Source organism: Oncorhynchus masou, unplaced genomic scaffold, assembly GCF_036934945.1.
Source record: "Oncorhynchus masou masou isolate Uvic2021 unplaced genomic scaffold, UVic_Omas_1.1 unplaced_scaffold_181, whole genome shotgun sequence".
NCBI classification, from domain to species: domain Eukaryota; kingdom Metazoa; phylum Chordata; class Actinopteri; order Salmoniformes; family Salmonidae; genus Oncorhynchus; species Oncorhynchus masou.
In genome coordinates, this window is record NW_027016550.1 from 2,382,979 (window position 1) to 2,410,609 (window position 27,631).

General features: G+C 49.0%; 1 protein-coding gene across 1 annotated transcript in view; it reads right to left on the minus strand.

Moving 5' to 3' along the window:
• Nucleotides 1-1,977: 1,977 nt before the first annotated feature.
• Nucleotides 1,978-27,631, minus strand: part of LOC135538759 (protein flightless-1 homolog) — a gene marked incomplete at its 5' end in the record, with an annotated part of 71,734 nt that continues 46,080 nt past the window's right edge. The window contains 15 exons of the mRNA XM_064964666.1: nt 1,978-2,218; nt 3,404-3,469; nt 8,125-8,355; nt 10,351-10,479; nt 10,614-10,674; nt 11,945-12,099; nt 12,231-12,447; nt 16,506-16,645; nt 17,580-17,669; nt 19,303-19,401; nt 21,688-21,879; nt 22,883-22,987; nt 23,940-24,111; nt 25,528-25,611; nt 27,142-27,216. Of these exons, the coding sequence (XP_064820738.1) occupies nt 2,084-2,218; nt 3,404-3,469; nt 8,125-8,355; nt 10,351-10,479; nt 10,614-10,674; nt 11,945-12,099; nt 12,231-12,447; nt 16,506-16,645; nt 17,580-17,669; nt 19,303-19,401; nt 21,688-21,879; nt 22,883-22,987; nt 23,940-24,111; nt 25,528-25,611; nt 27,142-27,216 (1,951 nt within the window). The remainder of the gene's footprint in view (nt 2,219-3,403; nt 3,470-8,124; nt 8,356-10,350; nt 10,480-10,613; nt 10,675-11,944; nt 12,100-12,230; nt 12,448-16,505; nt 16,646-17,579; nt 17,670-19,302; nt 19,402-21,687; nt 21,880-22,882; nt 22,988-23,939; nt 24,112-25,527; nt 25,612-27,141; nt 27,217-27,631) is intronic.

Genomic DNA, 27,631 nt, shown 5'->3' on the forward strand with positions numbered 1-27,631 from the left:
CCAGGGTTATCTATCCCTGAGAGAATGGGTTTGGAGACCAGAGATCTCCAGGGTTATCTATCCCTGAGAGAATGGGTTTGGAGACCAGAGATCTCCAGGGTTATCTATCCCTGAGAGAATGGGTTTGGAGACCAGAGATCTCCTGACTGACTGAGAACCCACCTCACACAGTTCTGGGTTGTTTGTCTACAGCAGGAAGTGGTCTCCTGACTGAGAACCCACTCACACAGTTCTGGGTTGTTTGTCTACAACAGTTCCAACCTAGACAGATATGTAAGAGTGTTTTTAATGGGGGAAATAAACAAATATTTAATGTAAAAGGGCAGTGAAATGTACTGATATGTATAGTTGCATATTCTCCAAAACTTGGATCCCAGGCTGAGAAAGTTCACGAACCTCTGGTCTATTCCCACCTGAAGGGAACGAACCTCTGGTCTACTACCAGCTGAAGGGAACGAACCCCTGGTCTACTACCACCTGAAGGGAACGAACCTCTGGTCTACTACCACCTGAAGGGAACGAACCTCTGGTCTACTACCACCTGAAGGGAACGAACCTCTGGTCTACTACCACCTGAAGGGAACGAACCTCTGGTCTACTACCACCTGAAGGGAACGAACCTCTGGTCTACTACCACCTGAAGGGAACGAACCTCTGGTCTACTACCACCTGAAGGGAACGAACCTCTGGTCTACTACCACCTGAAGGGAACGAACCTCTGGTCTACTACCACCTGAAGGGAACGGACCTCTGGTCTATTACCACCTGAAGGGAACGAACCTCTGGTCTACTACCACCTGAAGGGAACGAACCTCTGGTCTACTACCACCTGAAGGGAACGAACCTCTGGTCTATTCCCACCTGAAGGGAACGAACCTCTGGTCTATTCCCACCTGAAGGGAACGAACCTCTGGTCTATTCCCACCTGAAGGGAACGAACCTCTGGTCTATTCCCACCTGAAGGGAACGAACCTCTGGTCTACTACCACCTGAAGGGAACGAACCTCTGGTCTATTCCCACCTGAAGGGAACGAACCTCTGGTCTATTCCCACCTGAAGGGAACGAACCTCTGGTCTATTCCCACCTGAAGGGAACGAACCTCTGGTCTACTACCACCTGAAGGGAACGAACCTCTGGTCTATTCCCACCTGAAGGGAACGAACCTCTGGTCTATTCCCACCTGAAGGGAACGAACCTCTGGTCTATTCCCACCTGAAGGGAACGAACCTCTGGTCTACTCCCACCTGAAGGGAACGAACCGCTGGTCTACTACCACCTGAAGGGAACGAACCGTGGAATTAACCGGAACGATCAGACCAGCGGATGCTGTGACACTCAAGTGTCCTGAAAGACTTGACTAGTGGTCACGTCCCTGCAAGTTAAACGGCCGTACAATTTCAATTCTGCATAACGTCACAGCGTTTTCAACAACACATTTTAATTTGGTCACATTGTAGTGAAATGCTTGTGTTTTTAGCTCCAGCAGTAGCATCTAACAGACAAAAATTGACATGCTTCAGTTTGCTGCCATGACGACTGGTCTCCAGCGATCAGAAGGTTATAAAACAAGTCATTTACACTGAGTGGACAAATCCGGAACTGCAACAATCAGATTTTCCCCGCCACAACAGGTTGAATAGATACGTAAAATGAAAAGCAAAGTCAACTTGAGACCAGGTAGCAGGTTCACTGAAACTTTATTCTCATATAAAATCCATAAATAGTGTCTGCAAGTGACAGCGTGCACAATTACAGCCATGCGTGCGCACGTTGAGCTGCTGCAGTACAGTAGAAGATGGCAGTCTAGTAAATATACATCTATATCTGGTATTACAAAAATCTACGGCCCGGACCCATCACTGAAACACACAACAGATTCCTCTGTGTCTGGGATGTCAGAACGGGCATGTCGTTGCCACGGAGATCCGCAGAGGAGGGAGGAGAGGGGAGGCAGGAAGGGGAACGGGGGGGGGGGATAGGGGAACGGGGAGGGTGACTGGGGAATCAAGCCGGTAAAACGCTGATATGATAAAGCCAACATAGACCCAGCGTGGTCCTAAAGACCGTGGCATGTAGACGTGTCTACGCGAGCGCAGTCTTGAAGGCGCCCCAGCCGTGGAAGCATCGTGTGAAGCAGTGTGGCTCGTTTCCCTTCCTGACCAGACGCAGCTTCCTGGGGGTCTCCGTCTCCTTAGAACGCATGTGCTGGATGTAGACCTAGAGGAGACAAAACCACCTTCATTATGTTCACATGTGCTGGATGTAGACCTAGAGGAGACAAAACCACCTTCATTATGTTCACATGTGCTGGATGTAGACCTAGAAGAGACAAAACCACCTTCATTATGTTCACATGTGCTGGATGTAGACCTAGAAGAGACAAAACCACCTTCATTATGTTCACATGTGCTGGATGTAGACCTAGAAGAGACAAAACCACCTTCATTATGTTCACATGTGCTGGATGTAGACCTAGAGGAGACAAAACCACCTTCATTATGTTCACATGGAACAACTATCTGAGCTGCGGAAGTGGTGCTGACAGCATCTAGACACAGTAAAGATCTAGTAAAACAATAGACTGACATCTAGACACAGTAAAGATCTAATAAAACAATAGACTGACATCTAGACACAGTAAAGATATAGTAAAACAATAGACTGACATCTAGACACAGTAAAGATCTAGTAAAACAATAGACTGACAGAATGACATCTAGACACAGTAAAGATCTAGTAAAACAATAGACTGACAGAATGACATCTAGACACAGTAAAGATATAGTAAAACAATAGACTGACAGAATGACATCGAGACACAGTAAAACAATAGACTGACAGAATGACATCTAGACACAGTAAAGATCTAGTAAACAATAGACTGACATCTAGACACAGTAAAGATCTAGTAAAACAATGGACTGACAGAATGACATCTAGACACAGTAAAGATCTAGTAAAACAATAGACTGACAGAATGACATCTAGACACAGTAAAGATCTAGTAAAACAATAGACTGACAGAATGACATCTAGACACAGTAAAGATCTAGTAAAACAATGGACTGACAGAATGACATCTAGACACAGTAAAGATCTAGTAAAACAATAGACTGACAGAATGACATCTAGACACAGTAAAGATCTAGTAAAACAATAGAATGACAGAATGACATCTAGACACAGTAAATCATGAAAAGGCGGCCAGGGTTCAATCCCATCACTCTGTCTCCTGTGCTCCATTTAAAGGTAATTGAGCCAACATGTGCAGGGTTCACTGTGAATGTGGTCTTGGAACAGGAACATTGCCTTTAAATGGATCATAGCTGACAAAGTGGGATCGGATTCAATTCCAGCCTGAAAATCATTACAGTAGAGGCGCGAGAGGGTCACATCGCTTACCTGGCAGGCTTTGAGGCTGAGTTTAATTTCTACCTGACTGGTCTGAGTTCCCACCCACATGTACACCTGACAGAGAGAGAGACAGGAAACACTATTACAGGTGTAGTGTCCAGGCCCTGTATATAGACAGACAGGTGTAGTGTATATAGACAGACAGGTGTAGTGTATATAGACAGACAGGTGTAGTGTACAGGTGTATATAGACAGACAGGTGTAGTGTCCAGGTGTATATAGACAGACAGGTGCAGTGTCCAGGCCCTGTATATAGACAGACAGGTGTAGTGTATATAGACAGACAGGTGTAGTGTATATAGACAGACAGGTGTAGTGTATATAGACAGACAGGTGTAGTGTCCAGGTGTATATAGACAGACAGGTGCAGTGTCCAGGCCCTGTATATAGACAGACAGGTGCAGTGTCCAGGTGTATATAGACAGACAGGTGTAGTGTCCAGGTGTATATAGACAGACAGGTGCAGTGTCCAGGCCCTGTATATAGACAGACAGGTGTAGTGTATATAGACAGACAGGTGTAGTGTACAGGTGTATATAGACAGACAGGTGTAGTGTCCAGGCCCTGTATATAGACAGACAGGTGCAGTGTATATAGACAGACAGGTGTAGTGTATATAGACAGACAGGTGTAGTGTATATAGACAGACAGGTGTAGTGTACATAGACAGACAGGTGCAGTGTCCAGGCCCTGTATATAGACAGACAGGTGCAGTGTCCAGGCCCTGTATATAGACAGACAGGTGTAGTGTCCAGGCCCTGTATATATAGACAGACAGGTGTAGTGTCCAGGCCCTGTATATATAGACAGACAGGTGTAGTGTCCAGGCCCTGTATATATAGACAGACAGACAGGTGTAGTGTCCAGGCCCTGTATATATAGACAGACCCTGTAGGCCCTATATAGACAGACAGGTGTAGTGTCCAGGCCCTGTATATATAGACAGACAGACAGGTGTAGTGTCCAGGCCCTGTATATATAGACAGACAGACAGGTGTAGTGTCCAGGCCCTGTATATATAGACAGACAGACAGGTGTAGTGTCCAGGCCCTGTATATATAGACAGACAGACAGGTGTAGTGTCCAGGCCCTGTATATATAGACAGACAGACAGGTGTAGTGTCCAGGCCCTGTATATATAGACAGACAGACAGGTGTAGTGTCCAGGCCCTGTATATATAGACAGACAGACAGGTGTAGTGTCCAGGCCCTGTATATATAGACAGACAGACAGGTGTAGTGTCCAGGCCCTGTATATATAGACAGACAGACAGGTGTAGTGTCCAGGCCCTGTATATATAGACAGACAGGTGTAGTGTCCAGGCCCTGTATATATAGACAGACAGACAGGTGTAGTGTCCAGGCCCTGTATATATAGACAGACAGGTGTAGTGTCCAGGCCCTGTATATATAGACAGACAGGTGTAGTGTCCAGGCCCTGTATATATAGACAGACAGGTGTAGTGTCCAGGCCCTGTATATATAGACAGACAGGTGTAGTGTCCAGGCCCTGTATATATAGACAGACAGGTGTAGTGTCCAGGCCCTGTATATATAGACAGACAGGTGTAGTGTCCAGGCCCTGTATATATAGACAGACAGGTGTAGTGTCCAGGCCCTGTATATATAGACAGACAGGTGTAGTGTCCAGGCCCTGTATATATAGACAGACAGGTGTAGTGTCCAGGCCCTGTATATATAGACAGACAGGTGTAGTGTCCAGGCCCTGTATATAGACAGACAGGTGTAGTGTCCAGGCCCTGTATATATAGACAGACAGGTGTAGTGTCCAGGCCCTGTATATATAGACAGACAGGTGTAGTGTCCAGGCCCTGTATATAGACAGACAGGTGTAGTGTCCAGGCCCTGTATATATAGACAGACAGGTGTAGTGTCCAGGCCCTGTATATATAGACAGACAGGTGTAGTGTCCAGGCCCTGTATATATAGACAGACAGGTGTAGTGTCCAGGCCCTGTATATATAGACAGACAGGTGTAGTGTCCAGGCCCTGTATATATAGACAGACAGGTGTAGTGTCCAGGCCCTGTATATATAGACAGACAGGTGTAGTGTCCAGGCCCTGTATATATAGACAGACAGGTGTAGTGTCCAGGCCCTGTATATATATAGACAGACAGGTGTAGTGTCCAGGCCCTGTATATATAGACAGACAGGTGTAGTGTCCAGGCCCTGTATATATAGACAGACAGGTGTAGTGTCCAGGCCCTGTATATAGACAGACAGGTGTAGTGTCCAGGCCCTGTATATAGACAGACAGGTGTAGTGTCCAGGCCCTGTATATAGACAGACAGGTGTAGTGTCCAGGCCCTGTATATAGACAGACAGGTGTAGTGTCCAGGCCCTGTATATAGACAGACAGGTGTAGTGTCCAGGCCCTGTATATAGACAGACAGGTGTAGTGTCCAGGCCCTGTATATAGACAGACAGGTGTAGTGTCCAGGCCCTGTATATAGACAGACAGGTGTAGTGTCCAGGCCCTGTATATAGACAGACAGGTGTAGTGTCCAGGCCCTGTATATAGACAGACAGGTGTAGTGTCCAGGCCCTGTATATAGACAGACAGGTGTAGTGTCCAGGCCCTGTATATAGACAGACAGGTGTAGTGTCCAGGCCCTGTATATAGACAGACAGGTGTAGTGTCCAGGCCCTGTATATAGACAGACAGGTGTAGTGTCCAGGCCCTGTATATAGACAGACAGGTGTAGTGTCCAGGCCCTGTATATAGACAGACAGGTGTAGTGTCCAGGCCCTGTATATAGACAGACAGGTGTAGTGTCCAGGCCCTGTATATAGACAGACAGGTGTAGTGTCCAGGCCCTGTATATAGACAGACAGGTGTAGTGTCCAGGCCCTGTATATAGACAGACAGGTGTAGTGTAGGCCCTGTATATATAGACAGACAGGTGTAGTGTATATAGACAGACAGGTGCAGTGTCCAGGCCCTGTATATAGACAGACAGGTGCAGTGTCCAGGCCCTGTATATAGACAGACAGGTGTAGTGTATATAGACAGACAGGTGTAGTGTATATAGACAGACAGGTGTAGTGTCCAGTCCCTGTATATAGACAGACAGGTGTAGTGTCCAGGCCCTGTATATATAGACAGACAGGTGTAGTGTCCAGGCCCTGTATATAGACAGACAGGTGTAGTGTCCAGGCCCTGTATATAGACAGACAGGTGTAGTGTCCAGGCCCTGTATATAGACAGACAGGTGTAGTGTCCAGGCCCTGTATATAGACAGACAGGTGTAGTGTCCAGGCCCTGTATATAGACAGACAGGTGTAGTGTCCAGGCCCTGTATATATAGACAGACAGGTGTAGTGTCCAGGCCCTGTATATATAGACAGACAGGTGTAGTGTCCAGGCCCTGTATATATAGACAGACAGGTGTAGTGTCCAGGCCCTGTATATATAGACAGACAGGTGTAGTGTCCAGGCCCTGTATATATAGACAGACAGGTGTAGTGTCCAGGCCCTGTATATATAGACAGACAGGTGTAGTGTCCAGGCCCTGTATATAGACAGACAGGTGTAGTGTCCAGGCCCTGTATATATAGACAGACAGGTGTAGTGTCCAGGCCCTGTATATATAGACAGACAGGTGTAGTGTCCAGGCCCTGTATATAGACAGACAGGTGTAGTGTCCAGGCCCTGTATATAGACAGACAGGTGTAGTGTCCAGGCCCTGTATATAGACAGACAGGTGTAGTGTCCAGGCCCTGTATATAGACAGACAGGTGTAGTGTCCAGGCCCTGTATATAGACAGACAGGTGTAGTGTCCAGGCCCTGTATATAGACAGACAGGTGTAGTGTCCAGGCCCTGTATATAGACAGACAGGTGTAGTGTCCAGGCCCTGTATATAGACAGACAGGTGTAGTGTCCAGGCCCTGTATATAGACAGACAGGTGTAGTGTCCAGGCCCTGTATATAGACAGACAGGTGTAGTGTCCAGGCCCTGTATATAGACAGACAGGTGTAGTGTCCAGGCCCTGTATATAGACAGACAGGTGTAGTGTCCAGGCCCTGTATATAGACAGACAGGTGTAGTGTCCAGGCCCTGTATATAGACAGACAGGTGTAGTGTCCAGGCCCTGTATATAGACAGACAGGTGTAGTGTCCAGGCCCTGTATATAGACAGACAGGTGTAGTGTCCAGGCCCTGTATATAGACAGACAGGTGTAGTGTCCAGGCCCTGTATATAGACAGACAGGTGTAGTGTCCAGGCCCTGTATATAGACAGACAGGTGTAGTGTCCAGGCCCTGTATATAGACAGACAGGTGTAGTGTCCAGGCCCTGTATATAGACAGACAGGTGTAGTGTCCAGGTGTATATAGACAGACAGGTGTAGTGTCCAGGTGTATATAGACAGACAGGTGTAGTGTCCAGGTGTATATAGACAGACAGGTGTAGTGTCCAGGTGTATATAGACAGACAGGTGTAGTGTCCAGGTGTATATAGACAGACAGGTGTAGTGTACAGGTGTATATAGACAGACAGGTGTAGTGTCCAGGTGTATATAGACAGACAGGTGTAGTGTACAGGTGTATATAGACAGACAGGTGTAGTGTCCAGGTGTATATAGACAGACAGGTGTAGTGTCCAGGTGTATATAGACAGACAGGTGTAGTGTACAGGTGTATATAGACAGACAGGTGTAGTGTACAGGTGTATATAGACAGACAGGTGTAGTGTACCACCTCTTTTTGCCGTTGTCCAGTAGCATGATGTCATCGTCGGCCAGGTCGTCCTGACAGAAGTCAGAACATTTCTCAGACACGGCGAAGTATCCCTTCTCATTGGAGCAGCGGAACAGTCTGGCGTACTTCATATAGTCAGCGTCCTCGTCGTATACCTTCTGACAGCCAATCCCCACCCAGAAGAAGTTCTCCGGCTCCTCCCCCTCATTGATCACCTAGGAGAAAGGAGCTCCGGGTCAAAGCAGGTTCTTATCATAGAATTATAATGATGTTTACCAGACAAACTGCCACGGCCAGAGGTTCCGTGTTAACCAGACAAACTGCCTCGGTCAGAGGTTCCATGTTAACCAGTCAAACTGCCTCGGTCAGAGGTTCCATGTTGACCAGACAAACTGCCTCGGTCAGAGGTTCCATGTTGACCAGTCAAACTGCCACGGTCAGAGGTTCCATGTTAACCAGTCAAACTGCCTCGGTCAGAGGTTCCATGTTAACCAGTCAAACTGCCACGGTCAGAGGTTCCATCCATGTTAACCAGTCAAACTGCCACGGTCAGAGGTTCCATCCATGTTAACCAGTCAAACTGCCACGGTCTGAGGTTCCATCCATGTTGACCAGTCAAACTGCCTCGGTCAGAGGTTCCATGTTAACCAGTCAAACTGCCACGGTCAGAGGTTCCATGTTAACCAGTCAAACTGCCACGGTCAGAGGTTCCATGTTAACCAGTCAAACTGCCACGGTCAGAGGTTCCATGTTGACCAGTCAAACTGCCACGGTCAGAGGTTCCATGTTGACCAGTCAAACTGCCTCGGTCAGAGGTTCCATGTTGACCAGTCAAACTGCCATGGTCAGAGGTTCCATGTTGACCAGTCAAACTGCCTCGGTCAGAGGTTCCATGTTAACCAGTCAAACTGCCACGGTCAGAGGTTCCATGTTGACCAGTCAAACTGCCACGGTCAGAGGTTCCATGTTGACCAGTCAAACTGCCTCGGTCAGAGGTTCCATGTTGACCAGTCAAACTGCCACGGTCAGAGGTTCCATGTTGACCAGTCAAACTGCCTCGGTCAGAGGTTCCATGTTAACCAGTCAAACTGCCCCGGTCAGAGGTTCCATCCATGTTAACCAGTCAAACTGCCTCGGTCAGAGGTTCCATCCATGTTGACCAGTCAAACTGCCACGGTCAGAGGTTCCATGTTAACCAGTCAAACTGCCTCGGTCAGAGGTTCCATTCATGTTGACCAGTCAAACTGCCTCGGTCAGAGGTTCCATGTTGACCAGTCAAACTGCCACGGTCAGAGGTTCCATGTTAACCAGTCAAACTGCCTCGGTCAGAGGTTCCATGTTAGGCAGTCAAACTGCCACGGTCAGAGGTTCCATGTTAACCAGTCAAACTGCCACGGTCAGAGGTTCCATCCATGTTAACCAGTCAAACTGCCACGGTCAGAGGTTCCATCCATGTTAACCAGTCAAACTGCCTCGGTCTGAGGTTCCATCCATGTTGACCAGTCAAACTGCCTCGGTCAGAGGTTCCATGTTAACCAGTCAAACTGCCACGGTCAGAGGTTCCATGTTAACCAGTCAAACTGCCACGGTCAGAGGTTCCATGTTAACCAGTCAAACTGCCACGGTCAGAGGTTCCATGTTGACCAGTCAAACTGCCACGGTCAGAGGTTCCATGTTGACCAGTCAAACTGCCACGGTCAGAGGTTCCATGTTAACCAGTCAAACTGCCAGCCGGGTGTAACAGACAGACAGGTGTAACAGACAGACAGGTGTAACAGCCAGCCAGACAGGTGTAACAGCCAGCCAGCCAGGTAGGTGTAACAGACAGACAGCCAGGTGTAACAGACAGCCAGACAGGTGTAACAGACAGCCAGACAGGTGTAACAGACAGCCAGACAGGTGTAACAGCCAGGTGTAAGAGACAGCCAGGTGTAACAGCCAGCCAGCCAGGTGTAACAGACAGCCAGCCAGGTGTAACAGACAGCCAGCCAGGTGTAACAGCCAGCCAGCCAGGTGTAACAGCCAGCCAGGTGTAACAGACAGCCAGCCAGGTGTAACAGCCAGCCAGCCAGGTGTAACAGCCAGCCAGGTGTAAGAGACAGCCAGGTGTAACAGACAGCCAGGTGTAACAGACAGCCAGGTGTAACAGACAGCCAGGTGTAACAGGCAGACAGGTGTAACAGGCAGACAGGTGTAACAGACAGACGTACCTGTTTGCTGTAGGTGTCATCAAACATACAGTTCATGATGTCTTCCGCCAGTTTGGCCTCATCAGGATCAGCAGCCCGGCCCACCCAGGTATACACTATCCCCTGGTTGTCTGTGCTCTCAAACGGCACCTACACACACACACTATTAAGCTACTTACATTTTACACTCAATTGAAGTTCTGACAGGTTAAAGGTTTCTTTCAGTGTGATATGTCCTGTGTTATTGAGGTCAGAGGTCAGTGTGTCTCAGGTATATAACTGACCTTGAGGATGAAGCAGAACTCTGAGTTCAGGTTACCGGAGTCCGTTCCTATCTGGATGGTCCTGGAGAGGGAGAGGGGAGGGGGAGAAGGGAGAGGAGAGGGGGAGAGGAGGGAGAGGAGAGGAGGGAGAGGAGGGGGAGAAGGGAGGAGAAGGGAGAGGAGAGAAGGGGGAGAAGGGAGAGGGAGAAGGGAGAAGGGGGAGAGGAGAAGGGAGAGGAGAGAAGGGGGAGAAGGGAGAGGGAGAAGGGAGAAGGGGGAGAGAGGAGAGGGAGAGGGGGGAGAAGGGGGAGAGAGAGGAGAAGGGAGAAGGGGGAGAGGAGAGGGAGGAGAAGGGAGAAAGAGAGGAGAGGGAGAGGAGAGGGAGAAAGAGGGCGAGAGAGAGGGGAGAGAGGAGAGGGAGAAAGAGAGAGAGGAGAAGGGAGAAGGGGGAGAGAGAGGAGAAGGGAGAAGGGGGAGAGGAGAGGGAGAAAGAGAGGGAGGGAGAGGAGAGGGAGAAAGAGGGCGAGAGAGAGGGGAGAGAGGAGAGGGAGAAAGAGAGGAGAAAGAGAGAGGAGAGGAGGGGGAGAAAGAGGGGCGAGAGAGAGAGGGAGAGGAGGGAGAAAGAGAGAGAGGGGAGAGGAGGGGGAGAAAGAGAGAGAGAGGGAGAGGAGGGGGAGAAAGAGGGAGAGGGAGAAAGAGGGAGAGGAGAGGAAGAGAGGTGGGGGGGAGAGAGGAGAGGGAGAGAGAGGAGGGAGAGGGAGAGAGAGGAGGGAGAGGGAGAAATAGAGAGGGGAGAGGTGAGGGAGAAAGAGGGCGAGAGAGGGGAGGGAGAGCAAGAGAGGAGAGGGGGAGAAAGAGGAGAGAGAGAAAGAGAGGGAGAGGAGAGAAAGGAGAGAGGGAGAGGAGAGAAAGTAGAGAGGGAGAGGAAGGAGAGAGGGAGAGGAATGGGAGAAAGAGGGAGAGGAGAGCTTCAGTTGGCTTCCTCCATTGAAAAACAACGTCTCCTCGTCACAGCCGTTCTAGTGTCACGTAACCTGATTTACAGTTTGAGTACAGAGAGCCCTGCCATTGGTGCTATGTGGTAGAGGGGGTGTGTACCTGGTACAGAGAGCCCTGCCATTGGTGCTATGTGGTAGAGGGGTGTGTACCTGGTACAGAGAGCCCTGCCATTGGTGCTATGTGGTAGAGGGGGTGTGTACCTGGTACAGAGAGCCCTGCCATTGGTGCTATGTGGTAGAGGGGGTGTGTACCTGGTACAGAGAGCCCTGCCATTGGTGCTATGTGGTAGAGGGGGTGTGTACCTGGTACAGAGAGCTCTGCCATTGGTGCTATGTGGTAGAGGGGGTGTGTACCTGGTACAGAGAGCGCTGCCATTGGTGCGTATGTGGTAGAGGGAGGGCTGGGCGGCATCGATCTTCTGTTTCCTCTTCCCTTTATGAACGATGAACTTCCTCTTGAAGTGAGACAGGAACTTGAGGTTCTCCTGCTGCTGAGTCATACGGACCACCTACAGAGAACAGATATATTGGGGACCGACAAAACATTAGGAACCTCTAGCGCGAGGGATGTCTCGTCCTACTGTGTGTGTGTGTGTGTGTGTGTGTGTGTGTGTGTGTGTGTGTGTGTGTGTGTGTGTACCTCCAGTTTCCCAGGGAAGAGACTCTCAAACTTCTTCTGCAGAGAGAAGGTGAAGGTGAGCCAGCCCATGTTGGAGGCCTGCCGGCCCTGCCAGAAATACACAACACACTGGAAGTCTTCCTCCACCCTCTCCTCCTCCTCTTCCTCTCCTCCGTGGTGGCCGTGCCTCTCCTTCTTCTCCTTGTCCTCATCGTCGTATTCTACTGGCACCCAATACCTACGCAGACAGACACACTGAGACAATACCTACACAGACAGACACACTGAGACAATACCTACACAGACAGACACACTGAGACAATACCTACACAGACAGACACACTGAGACAATACCTACACAGACAGACACACTGAGACAATACCTACAGACACACTGAGACAATACCTACGCACACAGACACACTGAGACAATACCTACGCACACAGACACACTGAGACAATACCTACACACACAGACACACTGAGACAATACCTACACAGACAGACACACTGAGACAATACCTACACAGACAGACACACAGTGAGACAATACCTACACAGACAGACACTGAGACAATACCTACACAGACAGACACACTGAGACCATACCTACACAGACAGACACACTGAGACAATACCTACACAGACAGACACACTGAGACAATACCTACACAGACAGACACACACACACTGAGACAATACCTACACACACAGACACACTGAGACAATACCTACACAGACACACACTGAGACAATACCTACACAGACAGACACACTGAGACAATACCTACACAGACAGATACACACACACACTGAGACAATACCTACACACACAGACACACTGAGACAATACCTACACACACACTGAGACAATACCTACACAGACACACTGAGACAATACCTACACAGACAGACAGTCCTGAGACAATACCTACACAGACAGACACACTGAGACAATACCTACTGAGACAATACCTACACAGACAGACACACAGTGAGACAATACCTACACAGACAGACACACTGAGACAATACCTACACAGACAGACACACACACACTGAGACAATACCTACACACACACTGAGACAATACCTACACAGACAGACACACTGAGACAATACCTACACAGACAGACACACAGACAATACCTACACAGACAGACACACAGAGACAATACCTACACAGACAGACACACAGACAATACCTACACAGACAGACACACAGAGACAATACCTACACAGACACACACACAGTCCTGAGACAATACCTACACACACACACAGTCCTGAGACAATACCTACACACACACAGACACACAGAGACAATACCTACACAGACACACAGAGACAATACCTACACAGACACACAGTCCTGAGACAATACCTACACACACACTGAGACAATACCTACACACACACACACACACACAAAATGCATGAAGACATGGCGAAAGGTCAAGCTGTGTGTTGCTGGTTTCCATGTTATCTGTTGTCTGTAGCTTGTGAGGTGTAGAAACACTGTTGCTTTTATGAATGTTGCTCTGTCTGTATGCTACATCTTGCTTGTTCTATGTTGCTCTGGCTGTATGCTACGTCCTGCTTGTTCTATGTTGCTCTGTCTGTATGCTACGTCTTGCTTGTTCTATGTTGCTCTGGCTGTATGCTACGTCTTGTTTGTTCTATGTTGCTCTGGCTGTATGCTACGTCTTGCTTGTTCTATGTTGCTCTGTCTGTATGCTACGTCTTGCTTGTTCTATGTTGCTCTGTCTGTATGCTACATCTTGCTTGTTCTATGTTGCTCTGGCTGTATGCTACGTCTTGCTTGTTCTATGTTGCTCTGTCTGTATGCTACGTCTTGTTTGTCCTATGCTACGTCTTGCTTGTTCTATGTTGCTCTGGCTGTATGCTACGTCTTGCTTGTTCTATGTTGCTCTGTCTGTATGCTACGTCTTGTTTGTTCTATGTTGCTCTGTCTGTATGCTATGTCTTGCTTGTTCTATGTTGCTCTGGCTGTATGCTACGTCTTGTTTGTTCTATGTTGCTCTGTCTGTATGCTACGTCTTGTTTGTCCTATGCTACGTCTTGCTTGTTCTATGTTGCTCTGGCTGTATGCTACGTCTTGTTTGTTCTATGTTGCTCTGGCTGTATGCTACGTCTTGCTTGTTCTATGTTGCTCTGTCTGTATGCTACGTCTTGTTTTTCCTATGCTACGTCTTGCTTGTCCTATGTTGCTCTGGCTGTATGCTACGTCTTGCTTGATCTATGTTGCTCTGGCTGTATGCTACGTCTTGCTTGATCTATGTTGCTCTGGCTGTATGCTACGTCTTGCTTGTTCTCTGTTGCTCTGTCTGTATGCTACGTCTTGCTTATTCTCTGTTGCTCTGGCTGTATGCTACGTCTTGCTTGATCTATGTATGCTACGTCTTGCTTGTTCTGTTGCTCTGGCTGTATGCTACGTCTTGCTTGATCTATGTTGTTCTGTCTGTATGCTACGTCTTGCTTGTCCTATGTTGCTCTGTCTGTATGCTACGTCTTGCTTGTTCTCTGTTGCTCTGGCTGTATGCTACGTCTTGCTTGTCCTATGTTGCTCACTGCTCAATGATTGTCTATATTGTAATTGTTTTTAATAACCTGCCCAGGGACTGCGGTTGAAAATTAGCCGGCACTTTTACTGAAACGTTGATTAATGTGCACTGTCCCTGTAAAAATAAAATAAACTCAACACACACACACACTGAGACAATACCTACACACACTGTCCTGAGACAATACCTACACACACACACAGTCCTGAGACAGACCCACAGTCCTCCTACAGTCCTGAGACAGACCTACAGTCCTCCTACAGTCCTGAGACAGACCTACAGTCCTGAGACAGACCTACAGTCCTCCTACAGTCCTGAGACAGACCCACAGTCCTCCTACAGTCCTGAGACAGACCTACAGTCCTCCTACAGTCCTGAGACAGACCCACAGTCCTCCTACAGTCCTGAGACAGACCTACAGTCCTGAGACAGACCCACAGTCCTCCTACAGTCCTGAGGCAGACCTACAGTCCTGAGACAGACCTACAGTCCTGAGACAGACCTACAGTCCTGAGACAGACCCACAGTCCTCCTACAGTCCTGAGACAGACCCACAGTCCTGAGACAGACCAACAGTCCTGAGACAGACCTACAGTCCTCCTACAGTCCTGAGACAGACCTACAGTCCTGAGACAGACCTACAGTCCTGAGACAGACCTACAGTCCTGAGACAGACCCACAGCCCTCCTACAGTCCTGAGACAGACCTACAGTCCTGAGGCAGACCTACAGTCCTCCTACAGTCCTGAGGCAGACCTACAGTCCTCCTACAGTCCTGAGGCAGACCCACAGTCCTCCTACAGTCCTGAGGCAGACCTACAGTCCTCCTACAGTCCTGAGGCAGACCTACAGTCCTCCTACAGTCCTGAGGCAGACCTACAGTCCTCCTACAGTCCTGAGGCAGACCTACAGTCCTCCTACAGTCCTGAGGCAGACCTACAGTCCTCCTACAGTCCTGAGGCAGACCTACAGTCCTCCTACAGTCCTGAGGCAGACCTACAGTCCTGAGACAGACCCACAGTCCTCCTACGGTCCTGAGACAGACCCACAGTCCTCCTACGGTCCTGAGACAGACCCACAGTCCTCCTACGGTCCTGAGACAGACCCACAGTCCTCCTACGGTCCTGAGACAGACCCACAGTCCTCCTACGGTCCTGAGACAGACCCACAGTCCTCCTACGGTCCTGAGACAGACCCACAGTCCTCCTACGGTCCTGAGACAGACCCACAGTCCTCCTACGGTCCTGAGACAGACCTACAGTCCTCTCTCTGTCTGTCTGGTGTGAGTGAGTGAGTGAGTGAGTGAGTGAGTGGTGTGGTGTGGTGTGTGTGTGGGGGGTGTGGTGTGGTGTGTGTGTGTACCTGCACAGGAAGAGGTAGCAGTCCTGTGTGTGTGTGTGTGTGTGGGTGTGGTGTGGTGTGTGTGTGTGTACCTGCACAGGAAGACGTAGCAGTCCTGTGTGTGTGTGTGTGTGGGGGGTGTGGTGTGTGTGTGTACCTGCACAGGAAGACGTAGCAGTCCTGTGTGTGTGTGTGTGTGTGTGTGGGGTGGTGTGGTGTGGTGTGTGTGTGTGTGTGTACCTGCACAGGAAGACGTAGCAGTCCTGTGTGTGTGTGTGTGTGTGTGTGTGTGTGGGGGGGGGGGGGGGTGTGTGTGTGTGTGTGGTGTGTGGTGTGGTGTGGTGTGTGTGTGTGTGGTGTGGTGTGTGTACCTGCACAGGAAGACGTAGCAGTCCTGTGTGTGGAAGTGTCCAAACTCCTCCTCCGGCAGACGAGCAAACTTCTTCCCCTCCAACACAAATCCCTCCATTCCATCCAGATCCTCATTCCACTCCTCCATCATCTGCTCTGCCTGGAGAGAGGAGGAGGGGGAGGGGGAGGGGGAGGGGAGGGGAGGGGGAAAGAGGGGAGGAGGAGAAGAGAGGGGGAAAGAGGGGAGAGGGAGGGAGGGGGAGGAGAAGGAGAAGAGAGAGGAGGGGGAAAGAGAGGGAGGGGAGGAGGGGGAAAGAGAGGGAGGGGAGGAGAAGGAGAAGAGAGAGGAGGGGGAAAGAGGGGAGAGGGAGGGAGGGGGAGAGGGAGGGAGGAGGAAGAGGGAGCAGGAAGAGGGAAGAGGAAGGAGAGGGAGAGGGAGGAGGGAAGAGGAAGAAGAGGGAAGAAGGAAGATGAAAAAGCTGCCACTAATAACAACACATTCCTATGGATCCGCTCTGTAGCGCCAGCGACCAGGAGAGACGGGGTTTTATGGCAACAAGGGTGAATAAAGTGTTGACAGCGCTGAAACATCAAGTCCCAAAAACAGCGGCTGTATTCGCTGACAGTCTCTCATCCTGGTTATGTGATGTCATCCACCATGATCTGAGCTATCTGATTGGCCAGAGGTAGGCCAACTGCCCCTACCTCCAACAGAGGGGGGCTGAATCAACTGCCCCTCCTTCCAACAGAGGGTGGCTGAATCAACTGCCCCTACCAAGAACCAGAGTTTACACACCAGCTGATGTTTAGGGTCATGGGGGGTTGTCTGGGGAGGAAGAGGGCTGTTTACCTCAGTGAGGGCCATGGGGGGTTGTCTGGGGAGGAAGAGGGCTGTTTACCTCAGTGAGGGCCATGGGGGGTTGTCTGGGGAGGAAGAGGGCTGTTTACCTCAGTGAGGGCCATGGGGGGTTGTCTGGGGAGGAAGAGGGCTGTTTACCTCAGTGAGGGCCATGGGGGTTGTCTGGGGAGGAAGAGGGCTGTTTACCTCAGTGAGGGCCATGGGGGGTTGTCTGGGGAGGAAGAGGGCTGTTTACCTCAGTGAGGGCCATGGGGGGTTGTCTGGGGAGGAAGAGGGCGGTGAGGTCAGCCTTCATCTCATCTTTCTTCTCAGCATCCTTCTTGACCTGAGACAGACAAGACAGGTCACACATTTTAAAGACTTAATTTGAATCAAGTCCAATCAAGTCCAAAAACAGGATCCAAACATGAGAAAGGTCCCTGTCGGCATGGTACTAAAGGGCTTTACTCAAAGCCAGTGGCAGGTCATTAGCAAAGATAGAAACAAGTCAAAATGGCCTAGAAAGCTGCCCTGGGGAATTCCTAATTCTACCAGTAAGGGGCCTAGACAGCTGCCCTGGGGAATTCCAGGGTTAGAGTTAGGGGTCAGGGTTAAAAGGTCAAGAGTTAAGGCACCATCAAGTAGCAAAGTAAAGGATCATTAGAAGAGCTACACCAAACTAGTTGCTAGAGGGAGCTAACTAGCACACACCCCTACACTAAGCAAGTTGATAGAGGGAGCTAGCTAGCTAGCATACACCCCCACACCAAGCTAGTTGATAGAGGGAGCTAGCTAGCATACCCACCTACACCAAGCTGGTTGATAGAGGGAGCTAGCTAGCTAGCATACACCACCTACACCAAGCTAGTTGATAGAGGGAGCTAGCTAGCATACCCCCCTACACCAAGCATACACCCACACACCAAGCTAGTTGATAGAGGGAGCTAGCTAGCATACCCACCTACACCAAGCTAGTTGATAGAGGGAGCTAGCTAGCATACCCACCTACACCAAGCTAGTTGATAGAGGGAGCCAGTATGAGGATTCTGTGTTATGCACTACAGCCAGTTACCATATATGTGATTGAATATTATCTGCTGTTGGCTTGTGTGGATGTATGTATGTGTTTTGCAACACAGCTGACTTGAAACATTGTTAACAGTTTCAGGGCCATGGGCCTTTCTCATGATGGACAAATACAGAATAACAGAAAAACGGATGCATGCAGAACGTAGTGTAGCAAACAGACTGGTACCAGCTCGTATGACAACAATCAACGATAGGCTGGGTGAGTCTAAACCACGCCCAGTCTCTACTCTGACAGGCTGGCTCGGAAGCAGGAACTATTTCTGTCAGAGTATATTTAAAATATCTTTGTCAAGAACAAGTTAGTTCTCTGACAACAGGTCGTGTTACTCACCTTCCCCTGTAGCTAGCTAGCATACACCCCTACACAACAGGTCGTGTTACTCACCTTCCCCTGTAGCTAGCTAGCATACACCGCTACACAACAGGTCGTGTTACTCACCTTCCCCTGTAGCTAGCTAGCATACACCGCTACAGCTAGCATACACCCCTACACAACAGGTCGTGTTACTCACCTTCCCCTGTAGCTAGCTAGCATACACCGCTACACAACAGGTCGTGTTACTCACCTTCCCCTGTAGCTAGCTAGCATACACCGCTACACAACAGGCCGTGTTACTCACCTTCCCCTGTAGCTAGCTAGCATACACCCCTACACAACAGGTCGTGTTACTCACCTTCCCCTGTAGCTAGCTAGCATACACCCCTATACAACTGGTCGTGTTACTCACCTTCCCCTGTAGCTAGCTAGCATACACCCCTACACAACAGGTCGTGTTACTCACCTTCCCCTGTAGCTAGCTAGCATACACCGCTACACAACAGGTCGTGTTACTCACCTTCCCCTGTAGCTAGCTAGCATACACCCCTACACAACAGGTCGTGTTACTCACCTTCCCCTGTAATCCTTGCTGTTGCTCTACACTCTCAGCTGCTCTGGTGTAGTCCACCTTCAGGACATCATCCCAGTTCTGAAACTTAGACTTAAACACCTGGAGAGAGAGACAGAGAGAGACAGAGATCGACAGAGATCGACCGAGAGAGACAGAGATCGACCGAGAGAGACAGAGATCGACCGAGAGAGACAGAGATCGACCGAGAGAGACAGAGATCGACCGAGAGAGACAGAGATCGACCGAGAGAGACAGAGATCGACCGAGAGAGACAGAGATCGACAGAGAGAGACGGAGAGAGACGGAGAGAGACGGAGAGAGACAGAGAGAGACAGAGAGAGACAGAGACAGAGACAGAGAGAGAGAGAGAGAGACAGAGACAGAGAGAGACAGAGACAGAGAGAGACAGAGACAGAGATCGAGAGAGACAGAGATCGAGAGAGACAGAGATCGAGAGGGTTAGTGTGTAGTCCACCTTTAGGACATCCTACTAGTTGTTAAACTTAAACACTTGGAAAAGGGAGGGGAGTTGGAATGTCATGTCAACTCTTGTTAAGTATTTCCCTTGCCAAGTCATTTGACCCCTTGCCAAGAAGGCCAGAATCTCGGGGTTGCATCTTCACCGTTGACGTTGAGACTGGTGTTTTGAAGGGTACTATTTAATGAAGCTGCCAGTTGAGGACTTGTGAGGCATTGACTCTGTTGGAGACTGAGGTTGGTATATTTTCAACCCAGGCCCTATTGTATTCACATTGGGATATGGATGAAGTTGCACTTCCTAGGGCTTCCACTAGATGTCAACCGTCTTTAGAAACTTGAATGAGGCTTCCGTGTTGTGGGACTGAATAAGAGCTGAATGTGTCAGAATACTGGCTGAGAGCCATTTCCTGGTCACGCACAATCCACATGAGAGCGACCTGCTTTCCATTGCTTCTGTAGACACAAAGGAATTCTCCGGTTGGAACTTTATTGAAGATTTATGATAAAAACATCCTAATGATTGATTCTATACTTAGTTTGAAATGTTTCTTCGACCTGTAATACAACTTGTTGTCCGAAGTAATGCTCGACCTGCACGACCGTTTGGATTTATTTACCTACCGCGCTAACAAAAGTAGCTACTTGGACATAAATAATGGACATTATCGAACAAATCAAGCATTTATTGTGGAACTAGGATTCCTGAGAGTGCATTCTGATGAAGATCAAAGGGAATATTTATCATGAAATTTCTGGTTTCTGTTGACTCCAACATGGCAGCTAATTTCATTATTTCTCTGAGCGCCATCTCAGATTATTGCATGGTTTGCTTTTTCTGTAAAGTTTTTTTTTAATCTGACACAGTGGTTGAATTAAGGAGAGGTATATCTATAATTCCATGTGTATTATCATCTACATTTATGATGAGTATTTCTGTTGAATCGATGTGGCTATGCAAAATATGAAGAACATGAAGTGCTAGGAGTCCTATGAGTGACATCTGATGAAGATCATCAAAGGTTAGTGATTCATTTTATCTCCATTTGTGCTTTTTGTGACTCCTATCTTTGGCTGGAAAATGGCTGTGTTAATTGTGTGGCTTGGTGGTGACCAAACATAATCGTTTGGTGTGCTTTCGCTGTAAAGCATATTTGAAATCGGACACTGTGGTGGGATTAACAACAAGATTACCTTTAAAACGGTATAAAATACATGTATGTTTGAGGAATTTTAATTATGAGATTTCTGTTGTTTTGAATTTGGCGCCCTGCACTGTCACTGGCTGTTGTCATATCGATCCCGTTAACGGGATCTCAGCCACAAGAAAAGGGCTTCGTTGATGCATGGACTCACTCTGTGTGCAATAATAATGTATATATAGTGTTTAACATGATGTTTTAATGACTACCTCATCTCTGTACCCCACACACACAATGACTACCTCATCTCTGTACCCCACACATACAATGACTACCTCATACAAATATTCAAAACATGCCTCCTGTTTGCAACAAGGCACTAAAGTAAAACTGTTAAAACCTACAGGACGGTCTCTCTCCAGGAACAGGGTTGGAGTTAAAACCCACAGGAGGGTCTCTCTCCAGGAACAGGGTTGGAGTTAAAACCTACAGGAGGGTCTCTCTCCAGGAACAGGGTTGGAGTTAAAACCCACAGGAGGGTCTCTCTCCAGGAACAGGGTTGGAGTTAAAACCTACAGGAGGGTCTCTCTCCAGGAACAGGGTTGGAGTTAAAACCCACAGGAGGGTCTCTCTCCAGGAACAGGGTTGGAGTTAAAACCTACAGGAGGGTCTCTCTCCAGGAACAGGGTTGGAGTTAAAACCCACAGGAGGGTCTCTCTCCAGGAACAGGGTTGGAGTTAAAACCCACAGGTGGATATCTGCCTACCTGGCACTCTGTCCCCTCCAGGTTCCTGGTAACAGTAGCGTGTTTGGGGCGGTGCAGCATAGTGCAGACTTCCTGTCCCAGCTTCAGAGCGGCTGCTCTCACCAGACGAGGAGACTTCCTCCCGATCCAGATAAACACATCAGACAGACAGTCCAGGATATACACTCCTTTAGTGTCCAGCAGGGTCTGGAGCTAGACAGACAGAGATGAGAGAGAGACAGACATGTACACTCCTTTAGTGTCCAGCAGGGTCTGGAGCTAGACAGACAGAGATGAGAGAGAGACAGAGATGTACACTCCTTTAGTGTCCAGCAGGGTCTGGAGCTAGACAGACAGAGATGAGAGAGAGACAGATATACACTCCTTTAGTGTCCAGCAGGGTCTGGAGCTAGACAGACAGAGATGAGAGAGAGACAGAGATGTACACTCCTTTAGTGTCCAGCAGGGTCTGGAGCTAGACAGACAGAGATGAGAGAGAGACAGAGATGTACACTCCTTTAGTGTCCAGCAGGGTCTGGAGCTAGACAGACAGAGATGAGAGAGAGAGACAGATATACACTCCTTTAGTGTCCAGCAGGGTCTGGAGCTAGACAGACAGAGATGAGAGAGAGACAGAGATGTACACTCCTTTAGTGTCCAGCAGGGTCTGGAGCTAGACAGACAGAGATGAGAGAGAGACAGATGTACACTCCTTTAGTGTCCAGCAGGGTCTGGAGCGAGAGACACAGAGACACATGAGAGAGACATGAGAGAGACAGACAGCGAGAGACAGACAGCGAGAGACAGACAGCGAGAGACAGACAGCGAGAGACAGACAGCGAGAGACAGACAGCGAGAGACAGACAGCGAGAGACAGACAGCGAGAGACAGACAGCGAGAGACAGACAGCGAGAGACAGACAGCGAGAGACAGACAGCGAGAGACAGACAGACTGATTATAATAGAACAGGTTACCTATGCAGTTTAGTTACACCACAGTTACCCCATAGTTACACCAGTTACACCACAGTTACCCCCCATAGTTACACCATAGTTACCCCATAGTTACACCACAGTTACCCCATAGTTACACCACAGTTACCCCATAGTTACACCACAGTTACCCCCCATAGTTACACCACAGTTACCCCATAGTTACACCATAGTTACACCACAGTTACCCCCCATAGTTACACCACAGTTACCCCATAGTTACCAGTCGTAGTTCCGGCAGTTTGTCCAGTTTGACCTTCTCTTTGTGTTCCACTGACAGCTTGTAGTTGATTTGAGGGAGCTCCAGATATCCCAGACCCAGACCCACCTAATCAACAACAACAACAACAACATCATCCCAGACCCACCTAAACATCAACAACATCATCCCAGACCCACCTAAACAACGTCATCCCAGACCCACCTAAACAACAACAACGTCATCCCAGACCCACCTAAACAACAACGTCATCCCAGACCCACCTAAACAACAACAACGTCATCCCAGACCCACCTAAACAACAACAACGTCATCCCAGACCCACCTAAACAACAACAACGTCATCCCAGACCCACCTAAACAACAACAACGTCATCCCAGACCCACCTAAACAACAACAACATCATCCCAGACCCACCTAAACAACAACAACATCATCCCAGACCCACCTAAACAACATCATCATCATCCCAGACCCACCTAAACAACAACATCATCCCAGACCCACCTAAACAACAACATCATCCCAGACCCACCTAAACAACAACATCATCCCAGACCCACCTAAACAACAACATCATCCCAGACCCACCTAAACAACATTATCCCAGACCCACTTAAACAACAACATCATCCCAGACCCACCTAAACAACATTATCCCAGACCCACTTAAACAACAACATCATCCCAGACCCACCTAAACAACAACATCATCCCAGACCCACCAAAACAACACAAACATTATCCCAGACCCAGACCTACCTAAACAACAACATTAGCCCAGACCCAACTAAAGAATTAGATGTCATGGGTCAGAGGGTACCTTGTATAGTTTGGGTCGTACGGGTGTGAAGTCATCAGGGACGTTGTCTAATTAGAGGTCAGGGGTCAGAGGTCAGGGAGTTACCTTGTATAGTTTGGGTCTTACGGGTGTGAAGTCATCAGGGACGTGTCTGATTAGAGGTCAGAGGTCAGGGAGTTACCTTGTATAGTTTGGGTCGTACGGGTTTGAAGTCATCAGGGACGTGTCTGATTAGAGGTCAGAGGTCAGGGAGTTACCTTGTATAGTTTGGGTCGTACGGGTTTGAAGTCATCAGGGACGTGTTTGCGTATCTCTTCAGGTTGTCCTCCCAGAACCTCCCAGAAGTTAGGAGGTTCCTGACTCTGCTGCAGGGTGGTGATCTCTGCCTTCCCCTTACGCTCATTCTTATTGATCTTCTCTGCAAACAGCCTACACACACACACACAGTCAGAGACATTCATGGGCAGGCACACACGAACACACACACCAGGTCGCAGGTTGGTAGCCTAGTGGTTAGAGCATTGGACTTGTAACAAAAAGGTTGCAAGATGCCCCTGAACGAGGCAGTTAACCCACTGCTCCCCGGTAGGCCGTCGTCCTGCCCCTGAACAAGGCAGTTAACCCACTGTTCCCCGGTAGGCCGTCGTCCTGCCCCTGAACAAGGCAGTTAACCCACTGCTCCCCGGTTGGCCGTCGTCCTGCCCCTGAACAAGGCAGTTAACCCACTGCTCCCCGGTTGGCCGTCGTCCTGCCCCTGAACAAGGCAGTTAACCCACTGCTCCACGGTTGGCCGTCGTCCTGCCCCTGAACAAGGCAGTTAACCCACTGCTTCCCGGTTGGCCGTCGTCCTGCCCCTGAACAAGGCAGTTAACCCACTGTTCCCCGGTAGGCCGTCGTCCTGCCCCTGAACAAGGCAGTTAACCCACTGCTCCCCGGTTGGCCGTCGTCCTGCCCCTGAACAAGGCAGTTAACCCACTGTTCCCCGGTTGGCCGTCGTCCTGCCCCTGAACAAGGCAGTTAACCCACTGTAACCCGGTAGGCCGTCGTCCTGCCCCTGAACAAGGCAGTTAACCCACTGCTCCCCGGTAGGCCGTCGTGGAAAATAACAATTTATTCTGAACTGACTTGCCTAGTTAAATAAAGGTAAAAAGATCTAATTCTTATCTACAATGACTGCCAAACCCAGATGACGCTGTGCCAATTGTGTAAATAAAGTTTAAATTCAAAAACGCCAGAGTGAGGTGTTTAGAACTGTACGTTCAATAGCCCCCCCCCGACTCAGCGGACGCCCCCCACCCACGACTCAGCGGACGCCCCCCACCCCCGACTCAGCGGACGCCCCCACCCCCTCTCTCTCGGAGGACCGGAGCCCTAGGACCATGCCTCAGGACTACCTGACATGATGACTCCTTGCTGTCCCCAGTCCACCTGGCCGTGCTGCTGCTCCAGTTTCAACTGTTCTGCCTTATTATTATTGGACCATGCTGGTCATTTATGAACATTTGAACATCTTGGCCATGTTCTGTTATAATCTCCACCCGGCACAGCCAGAAGAGGACTGGCCACCCCACACAGCCTGGTCCCTCTCTAGGTTTCTTCCTAGGTTTTGGCCTTTCTAGGGAGTTTTTCCGAGCCACCGTGCTTCTACACCTGCATTGTTTGCTGTTTGGGGTTTTAGGCTGGGTTTCTGTACAGCACTTTGAGATATCAGCTGATGTAAGAAGGGCTTTATAAATACATTTGATTTGTTTTGATTTAGTGGTACCGGCCAGAGTAGCGTTGGTGTGTGTTAGTTACCCGGCCTTAGTGGTACCGGCCAGAGTAGCGTTGGTGTGTGTTAGTTACCGGGCCTTAGTGGTACCGGCCAGAGTAGCGTTGGCTCCTCTCCAGATGAGAATCTCCAGACCCGTATCCACCAGGAAGACAAACCTACAGGAACACAGAGCATTAGAACTACAGGAACACAGAATATTAGAACTACAGGAACACAGAACATTAGAACTACAGAAACACAGAATATTAGAACTTCAGAACTACAGGAACACAGAGCATTAGAACTACAGAAACACAGAACATTAGAACTACAGGAACACAGAATATTACAACTACAGGAACACAGAGCATTAGAACTACAGGAACACAGAACATTAGAACTACAGGAACACAGAATATTAGAACTACAGGAACATGGAGCATTAGAACTACAGGAACACAGAACATTAGAACTACAGGAACACAGAGCATTAGAACTACAGGAACACAGAGCATTAGAACTATAGGAACCATAAAACAGGCTATCCATCCCCATGACAACAGTATTGTCAGTCTGTAAAGCCCTCCATGGTGCTGTCCATGCTAAAACACACTATCCATCTCCATGACAACAGTATTGTCAGTCTGTAAAGCCCTCCATGGTGCTGTCCATGCTAAAACAGACTGTCCATCTCCATGACAACAGTATTGTCAGTCTGTAAAGCCCTCCATGGTGCTGTCCATGCTAAAACAGACTGTCCATCTCCATGACAACAGTATTGTCAGTCTGTAAAGCCCTCCATGGTGTTGTCCATGCTAAAACAGACTGTCCATCTCCATGACAACAGTATTGTCAGTCTGTAAAGCCCTCCATGGTGATGTCCATGCTAAAACACACTATCCATCTCCATGACAACAGTATTGTCAGTCTGTAAAGCCCTCCATGGTGATGTCCATGCTAAAACAGACTGTCCATCTCCATGACAACAGTATTGTCAGTCTGTAAAGCCCTCCGTGGTGTTGTCCATGCTAAAACAGACTGTCCATCTCCATGACAACAGTATTGTCAGTCTGTAAAGCCCTCCGTGGTGTTGTCCATGCTAAAACAGACTGTCCATCTCCATGACAACAGTATTGTCAGTCTGTAAAGCCCTCCATGGTGCTGTCCATGCTAAAACAGACTGTCCATCTCCATGACAACAGTATTGTCAGTCTGTAAAGCCCTCCGTGGTGTTGTCCATGCTAAAACAGACTGTCCATCTCCATGACAACAGTATTGTCAGTCTGTAAAGCCCTCCGTGGTGCTGTCCATGCTAAAACAGACTGTCCATCTCCATGACAACAGTATTGTCAGTCTGTAAAGCCCTCCATGGTGTTGTCCATGCTAAAACAGACTGTCCATCTCCATGACAACAGTATTGTCAGTCTGTAAAGCCCTCCATGGTGTTGTCCATGCTAAAACAGACTGTCCATCTCCATGACAACAGTATTGTCAGTCTGTAAAGCCCTCCATGGTGTTGTCCATGCTAAAACAGACTGTCCATCAACATGACAACAGTATTGTCAGTCTGTAAAGCCCTCCATGGTGTTGTCCATGCTAAAACAGACTGTCCATCTCCATGACAACAGTATTGTCAGTCTGTAAAGCCCTCCATGGTGTTGTCCATGCTAAAACAGACTGTCCATCTCCATGACAACAGAACTCACCGTGGGTCCAGGGACGAGGCCTTCAGAGGAACCGACTCCAGACGGATGTTCTTCTTCCCGTAAACACGATACAACCTGGGACACACACACACACACAGAGAGACACACACACAGAGAGACACACACACACACACACACACACACAGAGAGACACACACACACACACACAGAGAGACACACACACACACACAGAGAGACACACACACACACACACACACACACACAGAGACACACAGAGAGACACACACACACACAGAGAGACACACAGAGACACACAGAGAGACACACACACACACACACAGAGAGACACACACACACACTTAGAGTTGGTACACCCCCCACACAGTCCCCCTCCTTACCTGACAGTATAGTGTGTACCCCCCCTCCTCCTTACCTGACAGTATAGTGTGGACCCCCCTCCTCCTTACCTGACAGTATAGTGTGGACCCCCCCCCTTACCTGACAGTATAGTGTGTACCCCCCTTACCTG